Raw genomic sequence first — 24,923 nt, 5'->3', positions numbered from 1 at the left:
TTATCAATGAATTATTGCCATATTTGGGTCACCTGTAAATTTTCTGGTTTCGATTTACTATACATAATAATATAGACTCATCTTTTGACCAATACATGCATTATCTCCCTCGAGGATGGGCTATGTAATGTACCAAAAATATCAGTATTTTTATATTCAGTATGTACCTACCTTAGTAGGTACCTACACACGATATTAAAAAAATGTAAATACAATATATGTTTTAAGGTTTAGCTACTAAGCTATAAAGTGGTATGGAATGGTGAATGCTGGGCATAATACGCAATGACAATAGACACAATAATTTGATAAGGAATAAATAATGATATACGATGTAACAGATTTCCTAAAAACCTTAAATGCAAAAGGGCAGAACCAAAGTACAGATTGAGATAGAAATGCGAAATCTATTTGCCATAGATAGACCAATGCTCTTAAACCAGTCTTGGTTTATTATTTAATGACGGCTAGGCCATAAATGCCAAAAATACAGAGCAGGCTGAATGTTATCAATGTGAATAAATTACCAATATTAAATGCGCGTTTTGTTTACGTAACAAATTTTAATGCATATTACAGAGGTAACTTTTGAAAATAACACATTTTTTGACACGCGTTTAAGTTTATTCCATATTTCTTCACATTTGAGAATAAAACGGTAACGCACTATTTTGTGTTTCCTGGGCATAACAGATGTCTCGGAGAAGACTCAATTTAATATAGAAAAATCTTGTCATCCGGTGATACCCAAGAGATAGAAAAAGTTCTGCGTAAGTAAGTGACAACGCAATGCAAACAGGACCGAGAGGAATGAAGCCAGTTTGGAGAGTTTATCTAGCAGTGGATAGAATCACACTGATGATTATGACTAAACCTATTTGAACTTTCTATCTCAATTATGAAATAGTCAAATGGCATAGGTGCACTTAAAATAAATGAAAGTTTTTAATTGTTGTCTACCTAGTAATCTATATTTTTGATAAACGTACGAAACATCTGCTTGTTTCCCACGCATTTTGGTTGACCACTATAATTTGCTGTTCATACATGTAGATTGTACTTACCTACTATTAACTATTACTATATCTTCGTTCATTCGGCTATAAACATTGTCTACTGACTAGTATTGTGTATAAAATTACTTTAGACACATTCACCTTACAGACTACCCAGTTATTATAGTAATTGATTAATTGACGCTGTGTGCACCAAAACAACCGATTATACGTGCTCAGAATTCATTGGACTCTAAACACAATATATTTGGTTATTCTTAGCGTCCTATTTATACATTCATCTATTATGTACATATGAAATAATAAAATACGGGTGTAGAAAAATCGTTTTACCTGTTAAGTGAATTATCGTTTACCTGGTTTACCAGGTAGAACTTTATTAAAAGAAAGTTTTTATATAATTAAACGATAATTGAGTTATTTAGTTGTTTTGGGCTATGAACCCATCTTCATAACGACACTAATTTTCTAAACGTGACGCTGAACACGTAGGTATTACATAGATTTAGTGAAATGAGAACCCAAGTTTTAAAATACTTGTTCTCTTATATTACGTGAAACTATTGGATTGTTTTGACATCATCTCTAACTATAAGATAATATTTACTGTCTTTTTAGAAATTATGTCAAACAATGCAATAATTTTACATAATATAAGAGAAAAGGTAGTTTAAAACTGGAGTTCTCATTTCACTAAAATCAAAAACACTGTGTTTTTACTTAGCAGGGCAGTATAGCTCCTAAGATATGACCGAAAGAGACTGTGCGTTGTGTTATATGATACATATTTTTTTAATTGGCTCTACATTCCTTTGTGGATATGAGCCGCCTCACGAAGAGGTTTCGGTTTCTTAACAGATTTTTATTTTACGAGAAAAGCTATTCGCTGGGTTAAAACGCACATTGAAAAACAACATGTAAATTTTTGCCGGACCCGGGATTGCAACCCGGGACCCACGATAATATAAGCCTATCGCGTAGCTGCTCGGCCATCGTGGATTATTTATTAATTTTGATAATGATATAGAAATATATTATATGTTTGGGCGTTGAAACAGTTTTAAGAAGTAATTAATAAGGTATCGATAATTAGTATTGTATCAAAGAAGGTATCTTATTGGAAGAAGCGTAATGATACCTACTTCCGAAGTATGGATACTTCTTTGACATCTCTTTTTTACACCTGTGCACAAAAAAACATCAAATCACTGTGTATGAATCACAGAGTTCATTAGAGAAGTTTCGTTTTTAGTGAAATTATTGGTGTCCAGTGAAGCGGTGCTTACCGCAACGTCCTGCCGTGCACTAGTTACGTCCACCTTGTGGTGAGCTTCGATCTGCCATCGGAAAGCTACGCATAAAAAAGTAATGACATGCATCGTAAATAGTTACTTTTGATATCGACAATTGCAGTACCGACATTGTGAAGACTTCTCCAATTACTGTTGGGATTTATCATTCTTTTAGTTGAAAATGTAAGTTCAAATTAAAATATAGGTAGGTATAATGTAAATATTAGGATTATCATATCATAAATTAGTAACAATAACTTAACTTATTAAGGAGTCATGTAGAGTTTTTACTTCCATGTTTTCTAGATACCTATATTAATTTAAAGACACTGTATAATGCAGATAAATACACGAGCAATTTTATTTTCTGGCGGATGGGACAATAGCGGATGTTCAACTATTGTACCATAGTAGCATGTCCATTTATTTTATTGAATTGTTCCACATTGTAGTAATAATTAATTGAGTAATACATTTCTACGCTAAGCTACATTCAAACAGCTGTTGTTTGAATTTATAAAGCAGATACAAAAAATACCAACAGTTAAATTAACATGAGTCAAGAGAGCCTATGATCAAAGGGGAGAGCAAAATTTACAGATGGAAAGTTCAAAGGTCTAAAAATCTCATTAAGTAAGTAAAATGTGTTCTAATGACTGTAAAGCGATACCTCTACCTACTTTATTTTAGGATATAAAAACAACTGAAATATTGTTACAGAAGCATTTGTAGTAGATATATATTTTATAAATGAAAATACCTTACATACTTACTTCAAATGGATGTATTTCAATTGCAATAAGAGTTTGATTGATTGCAATTAAGCTTGTTAAAGCTTTTCTTGTGAGCTTTGAAAAATATTGATGGAATGTTTTCAATTTATAATGATGAAGTACTGCATACAATTAATTTAGATTAAGCATTCGTATAATATAACAATTTTGTTATTTCTACTTATTTTCCATTTTGGCTCACTTCAATTATTAATGTGGACAAAAAAATAATACGACATAAATGAATGAAAAGAAAAAAGCGAGAGTAGATTATACGAAGAACGATAAAAACAGAGGCTGCCATTGACTCGGAAAAAGAAAACGCTTCTTATTGGTCTTTATTAAAAAAAAAACCAAAAAGAAAACCGTCACAACGAGAAGATAGAAGCCTCAGATGCAATGACATATTAAATGGACGACTCACTTCATACCCGGTGCGCACGAGAAATTGTGCATGAAAGTCATTCACAGATGTATAGGTAGATGTCACGTGACCATTGACGTATCCGTTTCCATTATGAGATACAAGCTTCGAGAATTTATAGTAATATAACCTTTATTGTAATGGCGTATTAGTGTCATGACTCATTGCGTTAGAAACAGATTCTCGGTTACTTACGACTTCTCGGAGATTAGACGCCAGTGAGCTCAGCGAATCACAGGCGACTGACTGTCCAATGGTTCCTGTCATTCAATTGCATTGAATAAACATTCATCAATATCTTAAAATGGCATTTTATAAATAATAAATAATACTAACACATGCAAAGTGATGTCCCATCTTTCTTGGAGTGTTTAGTAGATTTTTTTACAATTTTTAACTAGGCACATTGGCATTTTGTAACACAATAATAACGGTGGAGTCGAAACCTGACAGTCAGAAATTTTGTATGGGCAGACCCAGCGGTGTCGCCAGACCGCTTGCAAGCAGAGTGTTCATTTGAGCGTAGGATACCGATATTAAAATATGAATTTCGCCATCCGGCAGACCCGACACAAAGTGAGTGTCATTTTATTTTCTAGATGCTTCGTCCATATTAATGTCATTGCTCAGATGGGAAACATGGCTGCCGGAAAAATATTTCCAAACAACGAAAACCCTATCTATACTATACATATCGACTGCCTCATGTAATAACACACCAATTCGAAATAGTGTGTTTTATGTTTTTTGAGCTATTTTTGCATAGAAAAAAATACCACACCAGCCAATTTTTTTTTTGGATTTTTTTCTCGAAAAACACCCAAAATACTGTTTAAAATAATACTCGTAAGTAGAGTTATGATTATATAACATTTTTTGTAAAATCTTAAATTACATGGAATAATAATCCACTTGTAGTTGGTGTGTTATTACTCGGAAAAAATATACATGCTCCCTACACAAATCATTTTAGTGTATCATTTAACTATGATTTCACCGTGGAATATGACACTAATTCAACTTTCACCTTTAAATCTCGCCTTTATCAACATATAACAACACTGTATTGAAAAATCATTATCCTTTGTAATGAATCGCACCTACTTTCATTATCACAAATTGCTTTTGTGACAGTAAAATTGTATTATTTTTGTTATTGTGTACAAATGACTAATTTTAATATTATTATTAATACTATCGGCCTATGGTAGGTACTATTGGAATTCGAATTTAAATTCTAATGGATTTAAGTTATGAACTATTCCATTTAATTAATATGTCGCCAACTAGATCTCGGCGAATATTACAATAAGCTCAAGAGACTAAAAAAATAAAGGATGGAAACAATAAAAAAATAAATCTCCTATTTCAGACAACACATTTTTAGGTTATAATTATAAATGATTCAACCTTAAATATTCTGTCTGTACTATTGGCTCCTACAAGATTTTCAACGTTTATAATATTCTGTGTTTCGTAATATAAACTATAACGTCTTCCTATCATTAGTAAGCATCGTATAAATGCATATTTGCACCATTAGTTTCCAATTTACAACCTACAATAATTATTCTTCTTGTATTGATTCCATGACGACTTGTGATAAGTAAATAAGGTAAAACTTGCCTATTTTTGCACATGTGTTGACCTTTTTACTATACTTTTATGATAAATATGGTAGTAAAAAAAGTCTAAAAGGTTTATTGCATGTTTGGGTGAAAATTGGATAGTCCAGGTTGATTTTATCCCCATCTGAAGACTCCGAATAGTCCTAGTGATCCTGGATTGTCGGGTTTTAGTTGTTCTTCTAGTGTGCCATTATGACGCAAAAATTTGGAGGAGATTTGGGAATGATTGATGATTTGATCGAAGAAATTACGAAATCTCCAGCAGATCTTACACAGAATGAAATATATCGCTATATTTTAGAGCATAATAAATAACAGTATACTTCTGTCAGTAGGTACTTTGCCACCTTGAAACATAAATGCACTTGTAGACATCACGTCATCAGACATGACGTTGTACCTACTTAGTGCATCTGTACAAAGTATTTTCACTATAAATTGACACACTTGAATCGAGAAAAAGAAGAGAGCTGTAATTTAAGACTTGTGTAAAAAGAAGAAAGCCAAAAAAGCATTCAATTCAGGTGAAGAATATGTGAATGAATATAAGAATATTTGAATACCATGGAAGCACTATGTAAAAATTCTTGCCAATTCAAATATGTGCCCAAAAAATGAGTGAATCCGAACGTCAAGTTAGTTTTGATTCATTTTGTATTATTGGCAATCATGAGAAACAATGGGATTACATCTTACGATATGACAAGTCAGTGCAAAAGAAAACCCAAAAACTACCAGCTTCTTTAAGACGTTTAAAAGCACTTATTTATGGTTTGTCATGCAATAACGAAATAATAAAAGTATGTAAAACTATGTTTTTACAAACACTTTCAATTTCAAATATGTGGGTGGTGAGTGCTTTTAAAAAAAGGAAGAGTCAGAATTGCTATTGTATAGTCAAGGCAGGTACAACAACTGTTCTCATGCACTCAAGGAAGCAAAAAAAAATAGTATAATTGAACATGTTAATAATATATTTCATAAGAAAAGAATCCCAATATGTTAGAAAAAATAGCCAAAAAGAATATTAAGACGAGAATTTGAATATGGTGAAAATGTTTCCCCAATATAGCATATGATTTGGATCAAAATAATATCAATTTCCAATTGCTACTGAACGCCAATATAAAGGCATATTTTTCTCGTGTTTCTTCGTCTGAACAGGAACGGAAACAATAATTGAGTAAATTAAATATTTAATAAAAAATAAAGTGACTATCAGCAACATTTATTATTTACAGAACGTTCGAGAGAGATGAAACAGGGTGATATAAACCGTGCAAAAGAAAATCACATTACAACTGTTACAGCATGTTTTGATTTACAAAAGTTTTAACTGTGTCACAAAGTGAAGTATGAGTCTTTCATTATAAGAGAAAATAATATGCCATCTATAATCTCACTGTTCATGATAGCATGGCTATTAATTGTAACCTTTGGCATCTACAAACAGTTAAGTGAGGTGCGATAGAAATAAGTAGCTGCATAGAAGTATAGAAGTCTTATAAGTACTATTTTTACATATTTTAAATCTAATTTTAAGAATACAGTTGTATATTATATGATAGTTTTCCTATACTTAATTTAAAAAAAGTTTAATTTACATAAAGTTTATAATGCTGCAACGTAATTTACGTAAAATATATAGGTAACAAACTATCCTATCATTTCTTAATTTATACTACGAGTACCAATCATTATTATGTTGAGTGGAATATTCATTAGGTAACTTTGCAATTATTTTACCATAATATTATGTTCTGTAAAACAATTTCCTAAAACTGACTGAATGGTTAAAATACAGTTTATTGCGATAAAATATTGTTTAATTAAAAAATCTCTTCATATTCCATCAGAATATCTAAACATATTTTTGGTTTAATCAAATATCATCGAGAGAGAAAACACTAAGAGCACATAGTATGTCATTCCCCGTAAAAGTCAAAACAAAAATCTCTCTAAGTCGAGATATTTAAGATTATCTTTCAGAATTAGCATGAAAAAAAACACCATCTCAAGTTACGTGGTACTTTTTTTATGAAAAAAAAAATAATTACGTGGAAAAACACACCAAGTATAGATATATACACCCTCTAAAAATATATAAACGGGAAAAATCACACCAAATCTAGATGTAATATTTTAGTTGTCAAACTTAACGTGGAAAAACACATTTAGGGTATTATTTCCCAAATTATTGTCTTGCAAAAGTTGATTGTATGCTTAAATGATACTCTATTTAAAGATATAAATTATAATTTAAATAATGTTTGCACATAATAAACGGCTTTTGCTACACATTTTTTTGAATGGTTTTTTTGCTCTCCTGAAAAGTTGATAATTTAGAGTTAGTGTGTTATTCCATGAGGTAGTCGATATTATACCTACACCATTGCTATGCGAGGCCTATCCCTACTATCATATGAAGATACAGTGCGTTTTACTTGGTAATTCCATTGTATCGAAAATTATTGTACTTTTTTAACGGATTTAGTAATGGCTATCAATAGTATCAGTACAATCACTGTGTGGGTAGGTATTGCCATCTACCACCAGCTCTTTCTACCTCTTCTATCTCTTCCAATTCGATTCCTAATCTAATCTTCACCGAATTGGTAGACAGAATCATTAAGTGAAAATATCATAGCCAGCGTTCATTCACTGGAAAGAATATAATACAATAGTTTTATGCATTTTAAATCATTTTTGTTATATATTCGTTGAGTTACATCATTTTAAATATTAATATACAATTTTACATGGATTAGAGATATTGGCATGTGCATGGCCGGAATCTTTAAGAGAAATAGTCTATACTGGTCTACGAACCGAGGCCGTTCGTTTCCTTCCGGTGGATATCTTCCTGTCTGTACCCTAACTGAAATCTTATATTAGAGACTTTACGGTGATATTGGGATGCTAGTACGGTTTACAATCCCTGGATTCCAATCCTACGATCTCTTTTTTCGAAATGTAATAATTGTAAACAAAACAGACATGTTTTAAGTTTTTTTTTAAATAAATAAAAGTATATAGAAATTTCAGAAAAATATTTCTCAGGATATTTTGTTTAATCAACGGATTGATAATGTACTAACCACGCAATCCCTAGTTGCTAATGCAGTGGATTGTACAGTGTATTTTTGGATCCTTATAAATGTATAAATAATATATTGAATTGATATTTATGTCAGTGACTCCCAACCCGAGTTCAGCGAGAATCCGCAAAAGTTTGCAAAAAAGTAACAGTTGCAGCATATCATTGATTATTAATTATTACAATAATATGTAATATTAATAATGTTTTATTGGCTTGCCAATTGGGAAAAAATTGAGGTACTTATACGAATAATACATTATATTAAGAAAAATAGATTCCTTTGAGATGACTTGCAGTGCTGTAAATAAAGAGAGGACACTGGATATATAAGAACCTATATATCGCATTTGTAAGAAAAGTCTCGGTCCGCTGGTTGATTCGGCGATATACATTTTAACGCGTCGGATAGTAATTTAAACACATAAATACTAACTGAAATATGACTTTAAATCTCTATTCTTGCACTTGGGAAAATAAATAATCCCAATGAATATTTAGCTCAGCACGAAAATAATAATAGAAAACCACAATTCTTAATTACATATTTAAGAAATCATATAATCATTAATATTATACTTAAAGATTATAAGTGTGTATTTTTACATTCGTACTTTTACATCACAGGATCACTTCGTGACTTATATACAGCCTAAAATTATATCATACCATAACTTATCATAAAGTATCGAATATGTTAAGAGAGGAGTATTACTGTCTTATTTTATTTTAAACAAAATAATTTTTGTCATATTTTCTTATGTAAAATGTTGTAATCGTTCTTAACTTGTAAGACACGAAAATAATAAATGAGTGAATTTGAATGTTGTCTAAGCCAGTAAAACATTGTAGTTGGTACATAGCGACATATTTTTGGAAGTGTTTGATTTAGCTACCATTTATAAGCCGTTTAGTTTGTTCTTGTTAAGCAGTTACGAATGGTACAATGACAAGCAGCGAATCCTAACAGCTTAATTTCAAGTCCCTCGCTTTTATTTGTATACCACGCAGTCGCCCGCCCTCCCATGGCAACCAAAATGTCCCCCTACGCTAGTTCAGCCCTTCGCGAGATGCCTCTCCAGAAAACCGCTCCATCTCGTCCTATCCCATGCATTTCGCACTCGTTCGGTCCCTGTCTAGCCAGCTTCCCGTCACAAAACACCCAAGTGCGGGTAATAGGGAACAGCGTGGAAGTACGAAAAGCGTTCATGTGACTGCTGTTATTTCACACAGATTGTTTCACATAAGGATTCTGATTACACGTATACTTAACTACTTTTAAATTAAAATTTAAATAATAAATTGTTAAATAAAATTTATGATTAAAATTTAAAATAATACTATTTACAGTATGATGTATTTTAATTTTAATAATAACCTGTAATAAACGTAATTTAAATAAATGCTTTAAACTTTGACCGAAATTATTGTGTGAAAACAAGTTTTCGGCCGCCTATTTTTTTTGTGTTAGGTAACGTTCGTCGCTGGGGGTGAGTGGGTACAATGACCTTTATCACGTTTTTTGATGGTATCAATAAAACCATTTGTCAAACGATCAAATCTGAAAATATTGACGATAACCACAAATCAACAGTTTTTTTCTGTTTTTGAACGAAAGGGTTGTAAAAAGTTGAATTTCAAAAATTAATCTTGTATGGTAGGTACGTACTAGAAAACATGCCTGTAATGATTCAATTCATGTCTATAAAATATAAATATTAATCCATTTTTGATAGCAAATTGGATATGGGCTGCACGGTTAAAGAACATACTGAATGGAGACAGATAGAGAGATTTTTGTTCAACAATGTATAAGTTAATAATAAGTTTAAAACTATTCAAACTCAATTTATTTATGTAAGTGGGTTTAGTTATAAAATATTTGGACCCAAGTTTACATTATTTTACTATAATAAAATGCTTTCCCATCAGCACAATCAAATCTACGTAGATCGCTACGGTCTCGGAATCTGGAATTTATCATATCGACACTCATTGACCAAAAATCAGAGAATTCGGCTGAAAGTGGAGGAGACAGTTTCAATATAAAATTAATACAAAAACTTGAATATGATTTTATTACTTAACACTTTTTAACAGTAAACAGAGACAGTAGTACGGTGAATAAATTCATACATAATTCGGAAACATATCAAAGGCATAGGTACATGTTAAAATATTACTTTGAAAAAAAATACAGGACTTGATCCTACGTCCATTGGTTTTCGGCCAATATATAACCGATCTGAGAACAAAAACGGTAGATAGGTATAAGATAGGTTGTGCATTTTTATATGAAATTAAAAAAAATGCAATGAAAAATGGTTATTCCTGAATTTTTAACACATCGTTATCTGGAATACTTTCATCCCAATTATTCCGGATAAATGAGGTTCTACTATGGGTCTATTGATACGCATAAAATCGCCGCATTTGGCCGGTCAATCCTCTCTTGTGCAGGATCCCGTAGACTTTTCGTATACATAATATGCGGAACGCATTCTGACAATTGGAATAGGTTCTAGGGGTCACCAAGATATATAATGTCGATGTTGCCAGGCGATATTAGTGGTCATTTTTTTTTATTGAGGTTTTAATTTTTTTTCTTATAACCCACCAAAAATTGTTCCGAGTTCTTCAATAAAACCAAGACCGAATCAGGGATTGATTGAAAATGCAATAATTGTACCATGCCATCGGCACGGTCGTAGAACGGTTCGTCCCATTTGAAAAAATAAAAATAGCGGGTACTGCAATGTGTTCAAAATTATCGATTCTTAGGATCCTCCTTGGCTTAAATTATTTTATTTAGTAGTATTTTTGTATAGAATCACCAATATTGCTTTTTTTATCATATTATATGCATATGACATTAGTTTTAGTATTATGGTTAATACAGAAACTCTGTAGGTTGCACATATAGGTAGGACAAAATGAAATAACGATAACCACTTACCACACTACGTACACATTTATTAAAAAAAAGAAACAAGTCAAGTGTTCAAACTGCTTTAAGTATCATGATCACAGTTTTTACAAACACTACTTACATTTCACAATGATATACATGTCAAAGCCGATTTCTTATAATGGCTTAACTAAATAATTTGGTAGAGGTTCATTCGTCATTTTTCTTGGATACAAATTATTTTCTCGTAACTCAAAGCCAAGTTGTAGGAAATCAGTAGGCTCAATAGTGTATCAGATGAGCTTTTCCATAAATAAACTTGTGCTGAAGCCTTTAAACAGCGTTAAAGATAAAGAAAGATCCTTGAAGATTGTCCCTTAGATGTGGTGGATTAATTGCAAAGATTATTTTGTGAGTCCTCAAAATAAATTACAGCTTGTTAAATTTATTTGCAAAAATGCTCCCACATTTGCAAAAATCAACGAAGAAAGTGAGCTGTAGATTTGTGGTGGATTTGACGACCCCACACAATGGTTTAAATTGTAGTGATCAATTTTTAATGACGCCATTGATTTAAAATCAAAATCATTAGATTCTAGAATGTTTTGTTATATATTTCATGCTGTAAAAATGCAAAATTTGGAGATTAACACACTCCCGATACAGATCTTTTAATCTTAGGCATTTATTTCTGGATTAAACTTGCAACGATTGGTTGCCGTGGATTATGGTTTGAGGGATCTCAAAAGAAATCCCGTGATTAAGGATGCCATTTGGCAGCTGAATCTCTTGGTGAAAATATTTGTAATATTTTGCCAGTATTACATTCTTTAACCGGCTGCTCCACCACTAGTTGCATAGGTACAAAAAACAAGCTTTAACCATCTCGTCAAAGAGTTTTGTTCAGGATGCACTTTCAGCTTTAGGAAATGGTTTGTTGGAGACCACAGCAGTTTCAAGACCTGGAAAAAGTTTGCACTTACTTATTATGTAAACAAAAAACATCAGCGGATGAACTTCGATATAAATTTATTTCCCAAAATATTGGATTTAGTTTAAATTTGTCAAGAGTGATATGCACATATGATTCATTGTATTTACACTGTTTAAAGGCTTCCGCACAAGTTTATTTATGGAAAAGCACACCTGATCCACCATTTGTAATTCTAACTGCCGTACACTATCATGTAGTTATAAGAAATCGGCTTTGACATGTATATCATTGTGCAAATGTATACGTAGTGTTTGTAAAAACTGTGATCATGATACTTAAAGCAGTTTGAACACTTGACTTGTTTCTTTTTTTTAATAAATGTCTACTTAGTGTGGTTAGTCGTTATCGTTATTTCATTTATTCACCAACCTATATGTGCAACCTACACTGTTTCTGTATTAACCATAATATTAAAACAATGTCATATGCATATAATATGGTAAAGAAAGCAATCTGGGTGATTCTATACACAAATGCTACTAAATAAAATAATTTAAGCCAAGGAGGATCCTAAGAATCGATAATTTTGAACACATTGCAGTAGGTACCCGCTATTTTTATTTTTTCAAATGGGACGAAACGTTCTACGACCATGCCAATGGCATGGTACAATTATTGCATTTTCAATCAATCCCTGATTCGGTCTTGGTTTTATTGAAGAACTCAGAACAATTTTTGGTGGGTTCTAAGAAAAAAAAATTAAAACCTCAATAAAAAAAAATTGACCACTAATATCGCCTGGCAACATCGACATTATATATCTTGGTGACCCCTAGAACCTATTCCAATTGTCAGAATGCGTTCCGCATATTATGTATACGACAAGTCTATGGGATCCTGCACTATCAGTCTTATCACTTCATAATAAATATGAGGCCATTGATATTGAACCCGAACCATGTTATCCATAACGACCATAACAGATGCATTGTGTATTGTCAAGTAAAAATAGTTTACTAATTGATTACATTAATTCATTTTATCCTTAAATGGAAAAATATTATGAACAAAATAATACCGATAAAAACATTCTTATACTCTCATCATATTGTGATACAATGAAAGATGATACTCTCCGATTACTATAACATATAACAATTCAAAGTTATCTCATTCTGATTTCCTGTTACGCCACTGTCTCATTTTTCATTTGTTATTGTCGTTTTACGCAATATATTATTTTCCCAACAAAAACGCGCGGAAACTTTCCCAGAGAAGAAAATTCAGCATTTTTTTTACGAAGAGTCATGGATTTGTATGATAAAAAAAATGTTCGATATTTAAACAAGAAGTAATAGAATAAATATGCCAGGAATATGGCTGTTTTTACGAGTTTCTGTAGGAAAACAGCCCGTATAGCGTTCGCTGAAAGGAAGGAAGCTCTTAGGTGTTTTATTATTTTCGTGATTTCATAACGACGCAGACGCCACTTACTGTTAAGTTATTTTATTGTGATTTACCATGCATTTTATTACGCCTCACTAGCTCAGTATAAGTACATTTAAACTATATTAAGGTAAAATAAAATATAATATACTCGGTGGAGTAGTTGGTGGAGCGCTCATCACTGAAGCCGTGGTTACATGTTTGTTTAATCCAGAGCAAGGGGGGCTTACAACCATTCCACATAAAAACAATATTATAACGTCAACTCTTTGAAAGTCCACAGTTATATCTGTTTAGAAGCGAAAATAGTAATTATTTATCTTTTATGGTAAAATAGCGATATAATGAAAAATTTTCGGTTAATCAGTGTCTCAGTTTATCATTACTGAGAGACCGTAAAATACGGGCTCATTCGAACGGTGGATTTTTCAGTAATTATTTTATTTGCAATGGTGACGGAAAAACATTGTGTTTTAACGTTTAAAGTTGTATGAAAAATTGATATTTTGACGTTTTTACTCTCTAATAGGCAAGTTAAGTATTTTATTTCAATAAGGTACTGATCTTGTTCGTTTAAAAAGTATTATTAACTCAAAACTTCTATAAATAGTGACTTTTGGCCGGAACAACAAAAATATGATGATTATGAATTCAGTCCCTTATTAAGTAGTCATTTTTATTATTTATTAAAAAGGCTTATTGTAAAATAATATGTATTTATGTAACACCATGAGTATGTAGGTATTAGAACGGCACAATATGTTTTTACTTTACTACGACAAATTATGTGTTTTAATTAAGAATGGTACACTCTAAAAATAAAGTTTTATTAAAAAATAATATGTAAGTATTTAGTTGACATGTTCGAATTATTATAAATTAATACAAATTTACTTAATGATTATTGCGATATAAATGAATTATCTGTCAATTTAAATAATACAACTTTATTTATACTTACTTATTTTTCAGTATGACAACTTTTTAACAATCTATTACAGTTGACCAAAGCATCACTGTGTGCAACGTAACAAGAACCAAATAACTTTTATTTACTGCCAATACTAGGTACCTATTATTCAACATGATAAAATGAAGTTCGATAGCATTAACGAAATTCTATTTCTAAAATAAATCTGTGTGTTACTCACGTGTCACGAAATAAATTGTATGTTAAATAATATTTTTAAAATAAAATAAAAAATTCTTGCAAATTTTCTGAACAACAGGTACAATCACCAACTTTATTTCTCGCCTGACATTTAAAAAGTAAACATGACATTTGTAGAATATTAACAATCCTTACTGTAAGTGAAAGAGTAATACAAGGTAAATAATATAATATTGTATTACATCATGATATTACTAACTTATAATTTAAGTAATTTTCTCTGTAGGTTTTTCGTGGCGGGTTTATAAAAAAGTTTACCTTAATATTTTAAAATTTCAACATTATTTTCTAAACGCACCTGCCTTCTGTTTTGAGCAGAGCAAAGTTTAGATTGATTTCGTACAATTTCATTCACTCACTTTCTTAAAATCAGACATTTATTATTTTATTCGTGAGTTAAAATTAATTAATAATCTAAATTATATAAGTCATTCAATAATGATAAAATATAGACGAAACTGTGATAAAGATATTAGTACAATATTGCGTGTGATTAATAATATTATAATAGGTACATACATTTGAAACGGTGGTGACAATCAAAATCACGACATGTCAAAATCTTGTAATATCGGTTAAGTTAAGTTGAGGAAAAGTTAACATAGCTTAAAACAATAAAAGGAAACGTGAACAGTAGGTACATATTATGTAAAATCTATCTACGGAGCCAACCAGAAGCCTCCGTACATTTTCGGGATTTTACCTGTCGGAATTATTACCTTGGTGTACCTACATCTACAACCTGCCATGTCATAACCGAATAAAACCGAATTTAATTAAGTATCCACAAAATACTTGTATATTACAATAATTACCTAGACTAGGTTTTCAGTTACATATCGTAAAATAATTTTATTCATTAATAATTATTACTTTCAAATGATAGTAACGCTAGTATGCTGCAATATATACAATTACATTATTTAATAAGATAGAAGTGCGACAGTCAGTCGCTATAGCGAAACTTTGACGGCAGTTTTGCAATGACGTGCAAGCCATTAAACGCAAGAAATACTAATTCACTGAATGTCCTTAAACATTACCAAATATGAATGTGCGTTGCGTTTATGTGACATGAATATTGAAAATAACATATTCTTTAACACGTGCTTATTTTATCTCATATTTCTCCACACTCGACAATTGTACCTTTTTATAACCACATCCTAAAGCTAACGTACTTCCCATTATTTTTGTGTTCCCTGGATATCATTGATATAAAATGCTGAAGTATATTATAATGTTATTACCATCGCTATAACACGGTGCGCGGTGTATATATAACGATGAATGTGTGTCAATATGTAATGTGAATTTAAAAAAGAAATAAGGAATGATCAGAATATCTTGTATGCATTTATTTAATTTGAAATAATAATATATCTAGTCTAGGGAGAGAATATAATATTATAACAATATATGACATTATTTGTACCCTTACAGACCGCAAATAACTAGAAAGTTGATAATTTTGCCATTTTGATAAAAAGGTTGTGCGTCACGAGTCAAGAGCCTTTAAATACAATGTGGTGTTATTTTAATATTGTCTAAATATTGAAAAAAATATAAATTTTACTTGTGTAAGATTTTTTTTAGATAGAAAACAAATGGAAACAGTGTCCCTGCAAACGTTTTGGAGATTTTCGATGAAAGTATGTTGGTACTTGCGGCATCGCCCCGTTGTCTGGCCGATCCACACTCAATAAGAGCGCAGAAAAGAGACCATCCTCAAATAATAGAACAGAATGTCTAATCCCCTCTCTGATTGAATCCGCCAAAGTTTATCCTGAGCCTTGTATACGACCAGAATGCCACATACACACGACTTGCAATATTGAACAAAAAAATATCAAACTATATTAAATTTCTTATATAAATTTAAATATTAATTAACAAAATTATATTTTAAAACTACTACTGATTATTCTTATGAGTTTAATATAATATTATCTAAGATGCTTTAACATACAGATAGGTAATAATATAAGAAGTAAGTCGATAAGTATGCTTACATTTTTTTACTCAAAGGTCACCGATTTTTTTATTGTGAAGGTAGGGTTTTGGACCGCTTTCGAGAAGATAAATCACCGACAATACTTCCCTCCCTCTTTCTCTCTCTCGCTCACTGTCACCTGCGACTATTTATAGGCCGTATTTGCAAAGCTATACCCTCTGTTAAATATTATAAAAAAATAAGTTTAGTATAAGAAATGCGATATATTTTTCATTTTAATGATGTATTTGACAGCCTACCTACATTGTGTTGTGAAAATATGTACGAAACGTTTTCCAGCTAAGTATTATATTCTGATTATTTAAAAAAAAAAAATGAGAAAATACCGGGTACATATTAGAGTTTATCAAGATAATTTTGACACATTTCAGGAGCGTAGAAACATTATTGCAATATTAAAAAAAAAATACCTCACACAATATTCCGCAGTTTGGCAAAGGTGTAGTAGGTAGAGGATTGGGAGGAAAATTTCCCCTGCACACACAAATACATAATTCCTTCCAGACCGGTACGGGAGCTAGGGAAACTTTCCTTTCGGGTTTTCCTCCAAGTTTTCTTATTTGACCCGCGCAACCCCCGCCCACCCTCGCCAGCCCCGTCTCAGCCGTCCTAACCGGCTGTAGCTATTGATTTTCCGCCACGCCCGTCCGTACCCCGCCAAAGTTCCCTGCAGAACGAGGTACGTAGCCGGCAGCGCCAGCGGCTTCCACTCAAAGTGACCATATTTTCTTTCACGAATAAGCCCAATTTATTTTTTGCGAGAACCTTATTTAACACTAACATAATGTAATGTCTCATCACGATTAAAAAAATCAACATATAAAATATTCTAATGGATTTAAATTAAAAAATAAAATAAAATTCCATTAAGCATCTTCGGTCAATAGTATAAATATAATACTATTACAATATTATTGAATGATTATAAAGATTCAATTGTTCCAAAATATATTGTTTTATCGATGAAGTTTGATATGCTTAATAATAGGTAGTGGCCAGTGACGTGCAGTTCATGGATGCTGGAGATACGGAGCATCTTCATAAATATTCGATAAACAACTAATAATAATATTACACATTTATTGCACAAGTATAATGGTAAATTTTACTAAACTATATTACTTCAAATGGTTCTATAATTTGTATATACATTGTGACTTTCTTGATTGTTTGTTTTTATTGATATTATATAACATTACCAATGCAAATATGTTTAGAGTATCGGAATATCGCAAAGCTACCACTCCATATTACTTTATTGACTACTCACCATGGTCCGATTACTTACAAAACCTAAAGTACTTAATATGTAGCAAATAGTAGGTAATATGTATTTTTTTTAAATAGCATCCCAACGAAAAAAAGGTACCGCATGCAACTGGTAGGTACTTATCTAGATGAAGTGTCAAATTATTGCCAATTTGAGTAGATAGTATGTACATAGGTACATCTAGTCTACAATCTACATACTATATAAATAATGTGAAACCAGTTGGCGAAGATCAAGAATTTCAAGCGAGATTTGCTAGACCGAGACCAAAAAATTACAAAGCCTCCGGAATGTTTTTAAATATTAGCAATATTGAATGCGAGTATCGTTTACGCATCAAACTTTAATGCATGTTATTATGATTCAGAAGAAACTATTGAAAATGACATACCTACTCTATTATCACATGTTTCCGCTTTTGCCATATTAATACAAACTTTATAAATTAACCTAGTTTCGACCTCATACAGAAGCCGACCCAATACTCATTATTTTTGTCCTCTCCTGGCAACACAACATTTTCATAGCACGGCTACACATACCTAGGTATATGTATCATATTCGATGAATCACTTTCTCCTTTTAACAATTTTATTTGATCTAGAAATTAGCAGAAGAAAATAAAAAAAAAATTAACTCTGACATTATTTTTTTTGGCCAGCTGCTGTTTGCCAGTTGCTTCCAGACAATTTTTGAAGACACAGCGAGTCTACATAGTCATAGTATACAGTCGAACTTGGTTATTACGAGGAAGATGGGTCCGACTGAATTTGCTCGCTATAAGCATTACTCGTTATATCAGAGAATAGGTATTTTTAAATGAGGGGTCACATAACACAAAAAGTCGCAATTCAAAAACAAATACACAATTAGAATTTCTTCCCGAAACAAGCATGGCATTCATAAACTACAAAAAAGTAGTTTATTGTAATGGATGCTTGGATTTTTTACATGAAATTTCAACCATATGCGTGGATACTTTTTCAATGTTGTCAGCGAAAACACCAATTAAGTACTTAGACACTTAACTAGATCCTGGCGGTATTTGTCTACGGTCGGATTTTATTGCTTAGGGTCGAAAATATTTTTAAACGATCGACACATTAACAGTTATAAGAAAAATATTTTTATTTTATTGTCAATATTTTTTCTTGGTATATCCGACAAGTAGCTCGTTATAAAAGTGAATAAATGTATGGATAAAATCATAAACTAAAATGTCAACGAATGTTTCCTCATTACATCCGAGATCTCGCTATGTCCGTGATCGTAATAACCGAGTTCGACAAACATATGAGCAAATGTAGCATTTGACAATACATCAATGATATACTGTTACGTATTGTTTACTTGTAGTGTTGGAGTAGTGTGGTCACTACACAGGCGCTTTTCTGTAGTAACGTAAAGGGGGTTTAACAATCGCGTGTCGCCGACGCCGACGACGCCGCGCTGTGGATGGGGGAGGGTTTCTTAGTAACCAAATACATGTGTGATTATCCCCTCGCTCGCGACTCCGCTCGTATCATTAACGCCTAGTTCATGCTTTATTCTACAAAATTTATGACTAAATCATGAATGTGTTTCGGCAAAAGGCAATACTAATAGTAATAATAATTTAATAAAACTACATATTACGTACGGGGCAGCCATGTGTTAAGGTGAGCAATATTTAAAACGATATTTCCAAGAAGATTGTCTAGATTATTTTTGAAACGGATTAAATTAATCCAAGGGTTTAGTGCCATCGATTTTATAATGCAAAATAACATGTTTGTATATACATGCAAGTAGAGATTGTGATCGTGAAAATTCCTCTCGAGAAATAAGCAGAAAAGGTCAATCCCGAATCTCAAGAAAATAATTTTACGAAATTTCGAGAATCCTCATTCTTTTGAGAAATCATCAATGGGATTCTCGAGAATTCGAATAATTATTATAATAGACAAAACCAACAAAGGGAATGGTTTAATAAAATCGTCATGCAGAGGTATGTAGGAAAAAAATCAATAAACTAATCTCAAATTCTCGAGAAAATAAATATTCTTGAATTTGACAATAATTCTCAAATCTCGAGAAATTCCAAGTTTCGTGCGGTTTCCAAAAGTCGGCGTATTCGCATATTTAGGATCACGTATTGGGTACTTCCAGGGAACACAAAATTATTTACAAATATATTAATCTGTTCTGTGGGTACTTCTCAAAATGACAATCGACAGCTGTCAAGTTAATAGAAGAATTTTTCTTCTAGGAAACAAATTCTACCTGTTTACAGAACGAAACTACTAAAATAATTATATGTAAATTTAGTTCATATTTACGAAATGGTTATAATGTAATGATATTTAGTTCATTTGTACTATTTGTTATAATCTATAGATAGGTATAGATGATAACAATCAACGTGTGTAGGTACTTATACCAAACGACTATATTTAATTATACATATTTATAACGACAGTAGGTACCTATATAAAGTATTTATATGAAAGTGCGAGATTTATCATGAATTTTAAACTGTGAAAGTTATTTTATAATCACAGTTATACGTTAAAAATTGAAAGACAAAAGTAAAATGTTCGTTTATGGTCTAAAATCTTCAATTTTATTGTATTTATTAGGTGTGCGATTTAAAAGAAAAACAACAGAAATCTATTTGGGAGGTATTTTATAGTGTGTACGTGCCTTCTTAAGTTTTCAGAGCTAAAGTTGTTGACTGGCTTGTTTATTTAGCACCTAGGTAAGTATATTGGTAAATAATATCTTTTGATATTCTTAAGGTGATACGAGCGAAATAGAATAATATACAGTTTTAGACAATTATTTTTATTGGGGAATCCTAAGATGACATAGATGTAGATAATAACTAGGTACCTACTAATAAGTAAGTATCATACATATTAAATAACTATAATAATTTTAAGTATTAACCCATTGCAGACAGAATTAATTTTTCATGAACACTTAAAAAGGCACACTGATTACTAAAATTGATATAACTCATGTATTATTCATTCAATTCAAATTAATCTTTTAAATATTTATGGGTTTTGAATTTTTCTATTACAAAGTATTTACATTTTAAGTAAACTTTGTGTATAATTGGAATGAAAAAAACCAATCAAATATAGTTTTTTGGGTTTTTTTATCCTTTTTTTATACAAAATTACATAGATAAAAAGTCCATGATAGAAGTAAATAATAAAAAGAAAATATACTAAAACTGGAGCTAAATATAATATTCTTCAAGATATTTAGAAAATGGAGGGCCATTTTATGTTTATTACTGTCTCAAACACATCATACCTAGCGAACTGATCATTATTTTGACAAATTTAAATAAAAATAGATTTTACAAATCAAATATTTCTTAAAAAATATATTGGACTGTATATAATTAACATAGATAGCTACATCTATTATTAAGTAATTTCAACTTTAAAAAAAATCAAAATATCAATATTTTTTTTTGATTTTCATCATGTCCTGCATCCTGTAACACCATCGCCAAATTGGCGCCGATAGGGCGCGATGGGTTATGAACCAATTTACTTAATTTGTATTGAAGAAATGATACTTACACAATATTTAATTTAAAAAAAAGCAGCGAAAACACAAAATCAAAAGTATTTGCTGAATTTAAGTCAAATAGCGTAGTTTATTGGTTAAGATCATTAATTATATAACAAGTAATATAGGTATATGTATATTCGAATCCAACTCGGTCTTACATTTCATAATATAACACCTTCAAAATTAAGTATTTTTGTAAGAAATAGTTATTGTAAAGAACAATTCATAAAAGTCTTCAATTGAGTTTTACACAAAAAGACGCAAATTAATAATGGTTTTAAAACTTTACTAATTGTTGTAATAATAACACACTCTCTAATACCAACTCTTCAATCGATTTTATCTAAACATACGAAAACTCGTTGTAGATGGTATTACTAATAAACCTGAAAAGCTTACAACTTCATTTTACTTGTGAAAAGGTATTTTGCGGCCTTATTAAAGTGAAAACAAAATTCAAAATAGTTAGGTACTCAACTTTGTTTAATTGATTTATAGCCATCTGCTTACAATTTACAACTGTCGATAAGTTTAAAATCATATTAAAAATTACAACTAAGTGGTAGTTAGTACAATCGACTGAAGTTACTTTGAATAATAGCCGAATGTATATATATTATTATAAGTACCTATCTACTGAACACGAAATTCATTATCACACATAATATATTTCATTGCAGATAATTTATGTAAAAAAATAATCAAAAATAAGATAAACGATTTACTATTTATTATTGTATATCTTTTAGCTAACTAATATTTGTATAATATAGTATATTATACTACTTATATTATAATGCATCTTCCAACAATTTAGTAATCTAGCTACGTTCAATAATAATTTTCTTTCACACAGAATAACTACTAACATGTGAAATAAATTCATTACAATATCAAGAGGCCAATCTATGGAAAACGCAAGTATTGTGAATATTTACATAACAGTAATAATATAAATTTTCCTAACTAGGTACGCGTTATGTTATGCGAAACGTGGCCGTATTTTCGGAATGAAAATAGAAAATTCTTTCCACACTTCGAGCAGCCAATGGTAGTTTCCAAGACTTTATTGGCACTTTGTATGAGGCCACAACATATGCACGCTATGCCATGGAAATACTTAAATTGCTTTTCGACCGACAAGTCCTACATATTGTTTTTTCTAATGGCTTTTTGTTTTCGTCTTGGGGTAGCTGTATTGAAAAACTGAAATGCTTTATGGAGAAACTTCAAATCTTTTGAAATAAAAATACATTGTAAGTAATCAATGTATGGAAAATATACGAATTTTGTTATCATTCAACCTTTAATTTCCAATCTGTCAAGAGTATTATACTATTTTATGCTTCAAGCTATTTCGAAAATGGCTTATGTAAGTCTAAGCCGGCTCGCACATCACAACTCGCATCTTGTGCCTTACAGCCATAAATCAAAATTTCCGAGACCAGCCGGCCAGTGTTGCATGACACAAACTCGCTCATCTATCTAGCAACAGTCGTGCTGATATTTGAATGCGGTGATCGGCGAGCCGGTATAGGAATGACCAATTCGTAGGTGTTTCTTTGTGACTTAGACCCTCCGACTTAGAGTGAATTAGTGAAAAATAAAAAGGCGATGGACAAATTTTGTACAACCATACAAAATTCATATCAATATAAAGAACTTCTGTAACAAATCTACATTCCCACCTACATATAAATTAATAAAAATTAACATGAATAGTTGTTATTTAAATAATGTTTACTTACCACCATTGCCAGCATTTGTGATCGTTACCCAGAAGTCGATGGTCTTCTCAGGTCCAAGCTCTTCAAAGTCCCACTTCTTTTTAACTTTCACCACACCACTTGACTCAACTGTAACCCACACATTTTCATCGCGAATTTTAAACGTTTCCCTATCGGTTTCCTTCTCCAATTGGAACACATTCCTTCCTTCCGTTTCTCCATCGGCTTCCGTAAATTCAATCCTCTTCGTTGGTCGTACGGCTCGAGTGACTCGGCGTTTCTCTCTGTGATGAGGACTATTATCTATTTTATTGTCCATGTCGATTTGTTCTTCCAAGATCTTCTCTGGAGCAATAAAATCAATAATCACTCTAGCAGAATCCTTTGATTTTAGTGAAGGAGTTGTGACGTCGTGAGCTTCTACTCTGATCTCTACTTCTGGTTCTGTTGGATCTCCAGTTAGCATTATGTCTCCTGTTTGTGGAACAATGACGAATAAATTACTTGGAGTGGCCATGCTGTAAGCTACTTTGTCTCCATCGGCATCACTGGCTGATACTTTTCCTATTGCCGTAAAACGCTTCCAACTGACAGTTTCGTTACCATTATTGTCCACACCTCGTGTACCGTTGATTGAATAGTGATAGACTTTTCTATCGAAGACAGGAGCGTTATCATTTTCATTGGTCACTTCTATGGTTATTTTAGCGAGAGCTTTTTTAATCCCATGTTCATCAGTTGCTTGTACTTTTAGAACATATTTATGTTTCCGTTCTCGATCCAAAGCTTTTCCCGTGACTAGCCAGATCCCTCTGTTAGGATACTCCATCGTCATATTTGGTTGTATTTTTAAACTTACACTGTCCTGAAGAGCAAACGCGCCATCTTCATTTCCAGAATTGAATTTGTAAAATATTGGAACTGTATTAAATATAGACGTGGCTAGTAATATAGGCACATTCTCCACTTTTGTTCCAACGGGAGCGTTTTCTACTACCCTTCCGTGAGCCTGTAAGACGTCGGCTTTAAACCGCAGCATATCCCGGCGGTCTAGAACAAACAGCGGCAGCATGTGCGTCGCCGTACTGTTGGGCGTTTGTTCCAATATGAGGAGGTTGACGGGCCGATTTATTAGGGGGGTGAGGTCAGAGGTGGTCATGACCAGTCCGTCACCTAGTACAGTAAAAAATTTAGAGTATTCCTTGTCTAGTATTCTAAAGTTTAGATTGTTTAGTGAATCGTTAGTCGCGAACTTTTTGACACTGAATCCAGGGTGCACGTCATGCGGCAGGACGGAGAGCGGGCTGGCCGGATGCGGTGCGAGCGTCACCATCGCCACCAGCGCCAGGGCGGCCAACCTCCACAGCGGAGACGACTCCATCGCACGGCACATCTCACACAGCACTACGCCGCCCGTCGCGAGAGTCTCATCTTTATCTGAAACTAAAACACATCATAGAAATTATTATATATTATATTTAACTGGTTTGCAGAACCAAAAACGATCCTCTAGGTTCGAATTTGGTCTGGCATGTACACATATTGTTTTTTTAATTTGTGTGTGAGTCAGGGTATGGACCTAATAGGTTGAGCAAGTGGCTGACATCCATTTCTCGTAAAAAACAAAATCTGTTAATACAAACCTCTACCCTG

At 32.0% G+C, this 24,923-nt stretch overlaps 1 protein-coding gene across 8 annotated transcripts in view; it reads right to left on the bottom strand.

The window, feature by feature from the left end:
• CadN (neural cadherin) overlaps nucleotides 1-24,923 on the bottom strand; it is an 835,618-nt gene that overhangs the window by 785,919 nt on the left and 24,776 nt on the right. For all 8 annotated transcript variants that reach the window (XM_085956138.1, XM_085956137.1, XM_085956141.1 and 5 more), the window contains exon 2: nucleotides 23,292-24,713. In XM_085956138.1, coding sequence (XP_085812264.1) covers nucleotides 23,292-24,663 — 1,372 coding nt within the window. In that variant the 5' untranslated portion in view covers nucleotides 24,664-24,713. The remainder of the gene's footprint in view (nucleotides 1-23,291; nucleotides 24,714-24,923) is intronic.

Source organism: Rhyacophila brunnea, unplaced genomic scaffold (assembly GCF_057557595.1).
Source record: "Rhyacophila brunnea isolate RB1 unplaced genomic scaffold, BYU_Rbru_1.0 scaffold_5, whole genome shotgun sequence".
In the NCBI taxonomy this organism is placed as follows: Eukaryota; Metazoa; Arthropoda; class Insecta; order Trichoptera; family Rhyacophilidae; genus Rhyacophila; species Rhyacophila brunnea.
Note: the sequence above shows the minus strand (reverse complement) of the source record. Positions and strands in the feature narration are given on the sequence as shown.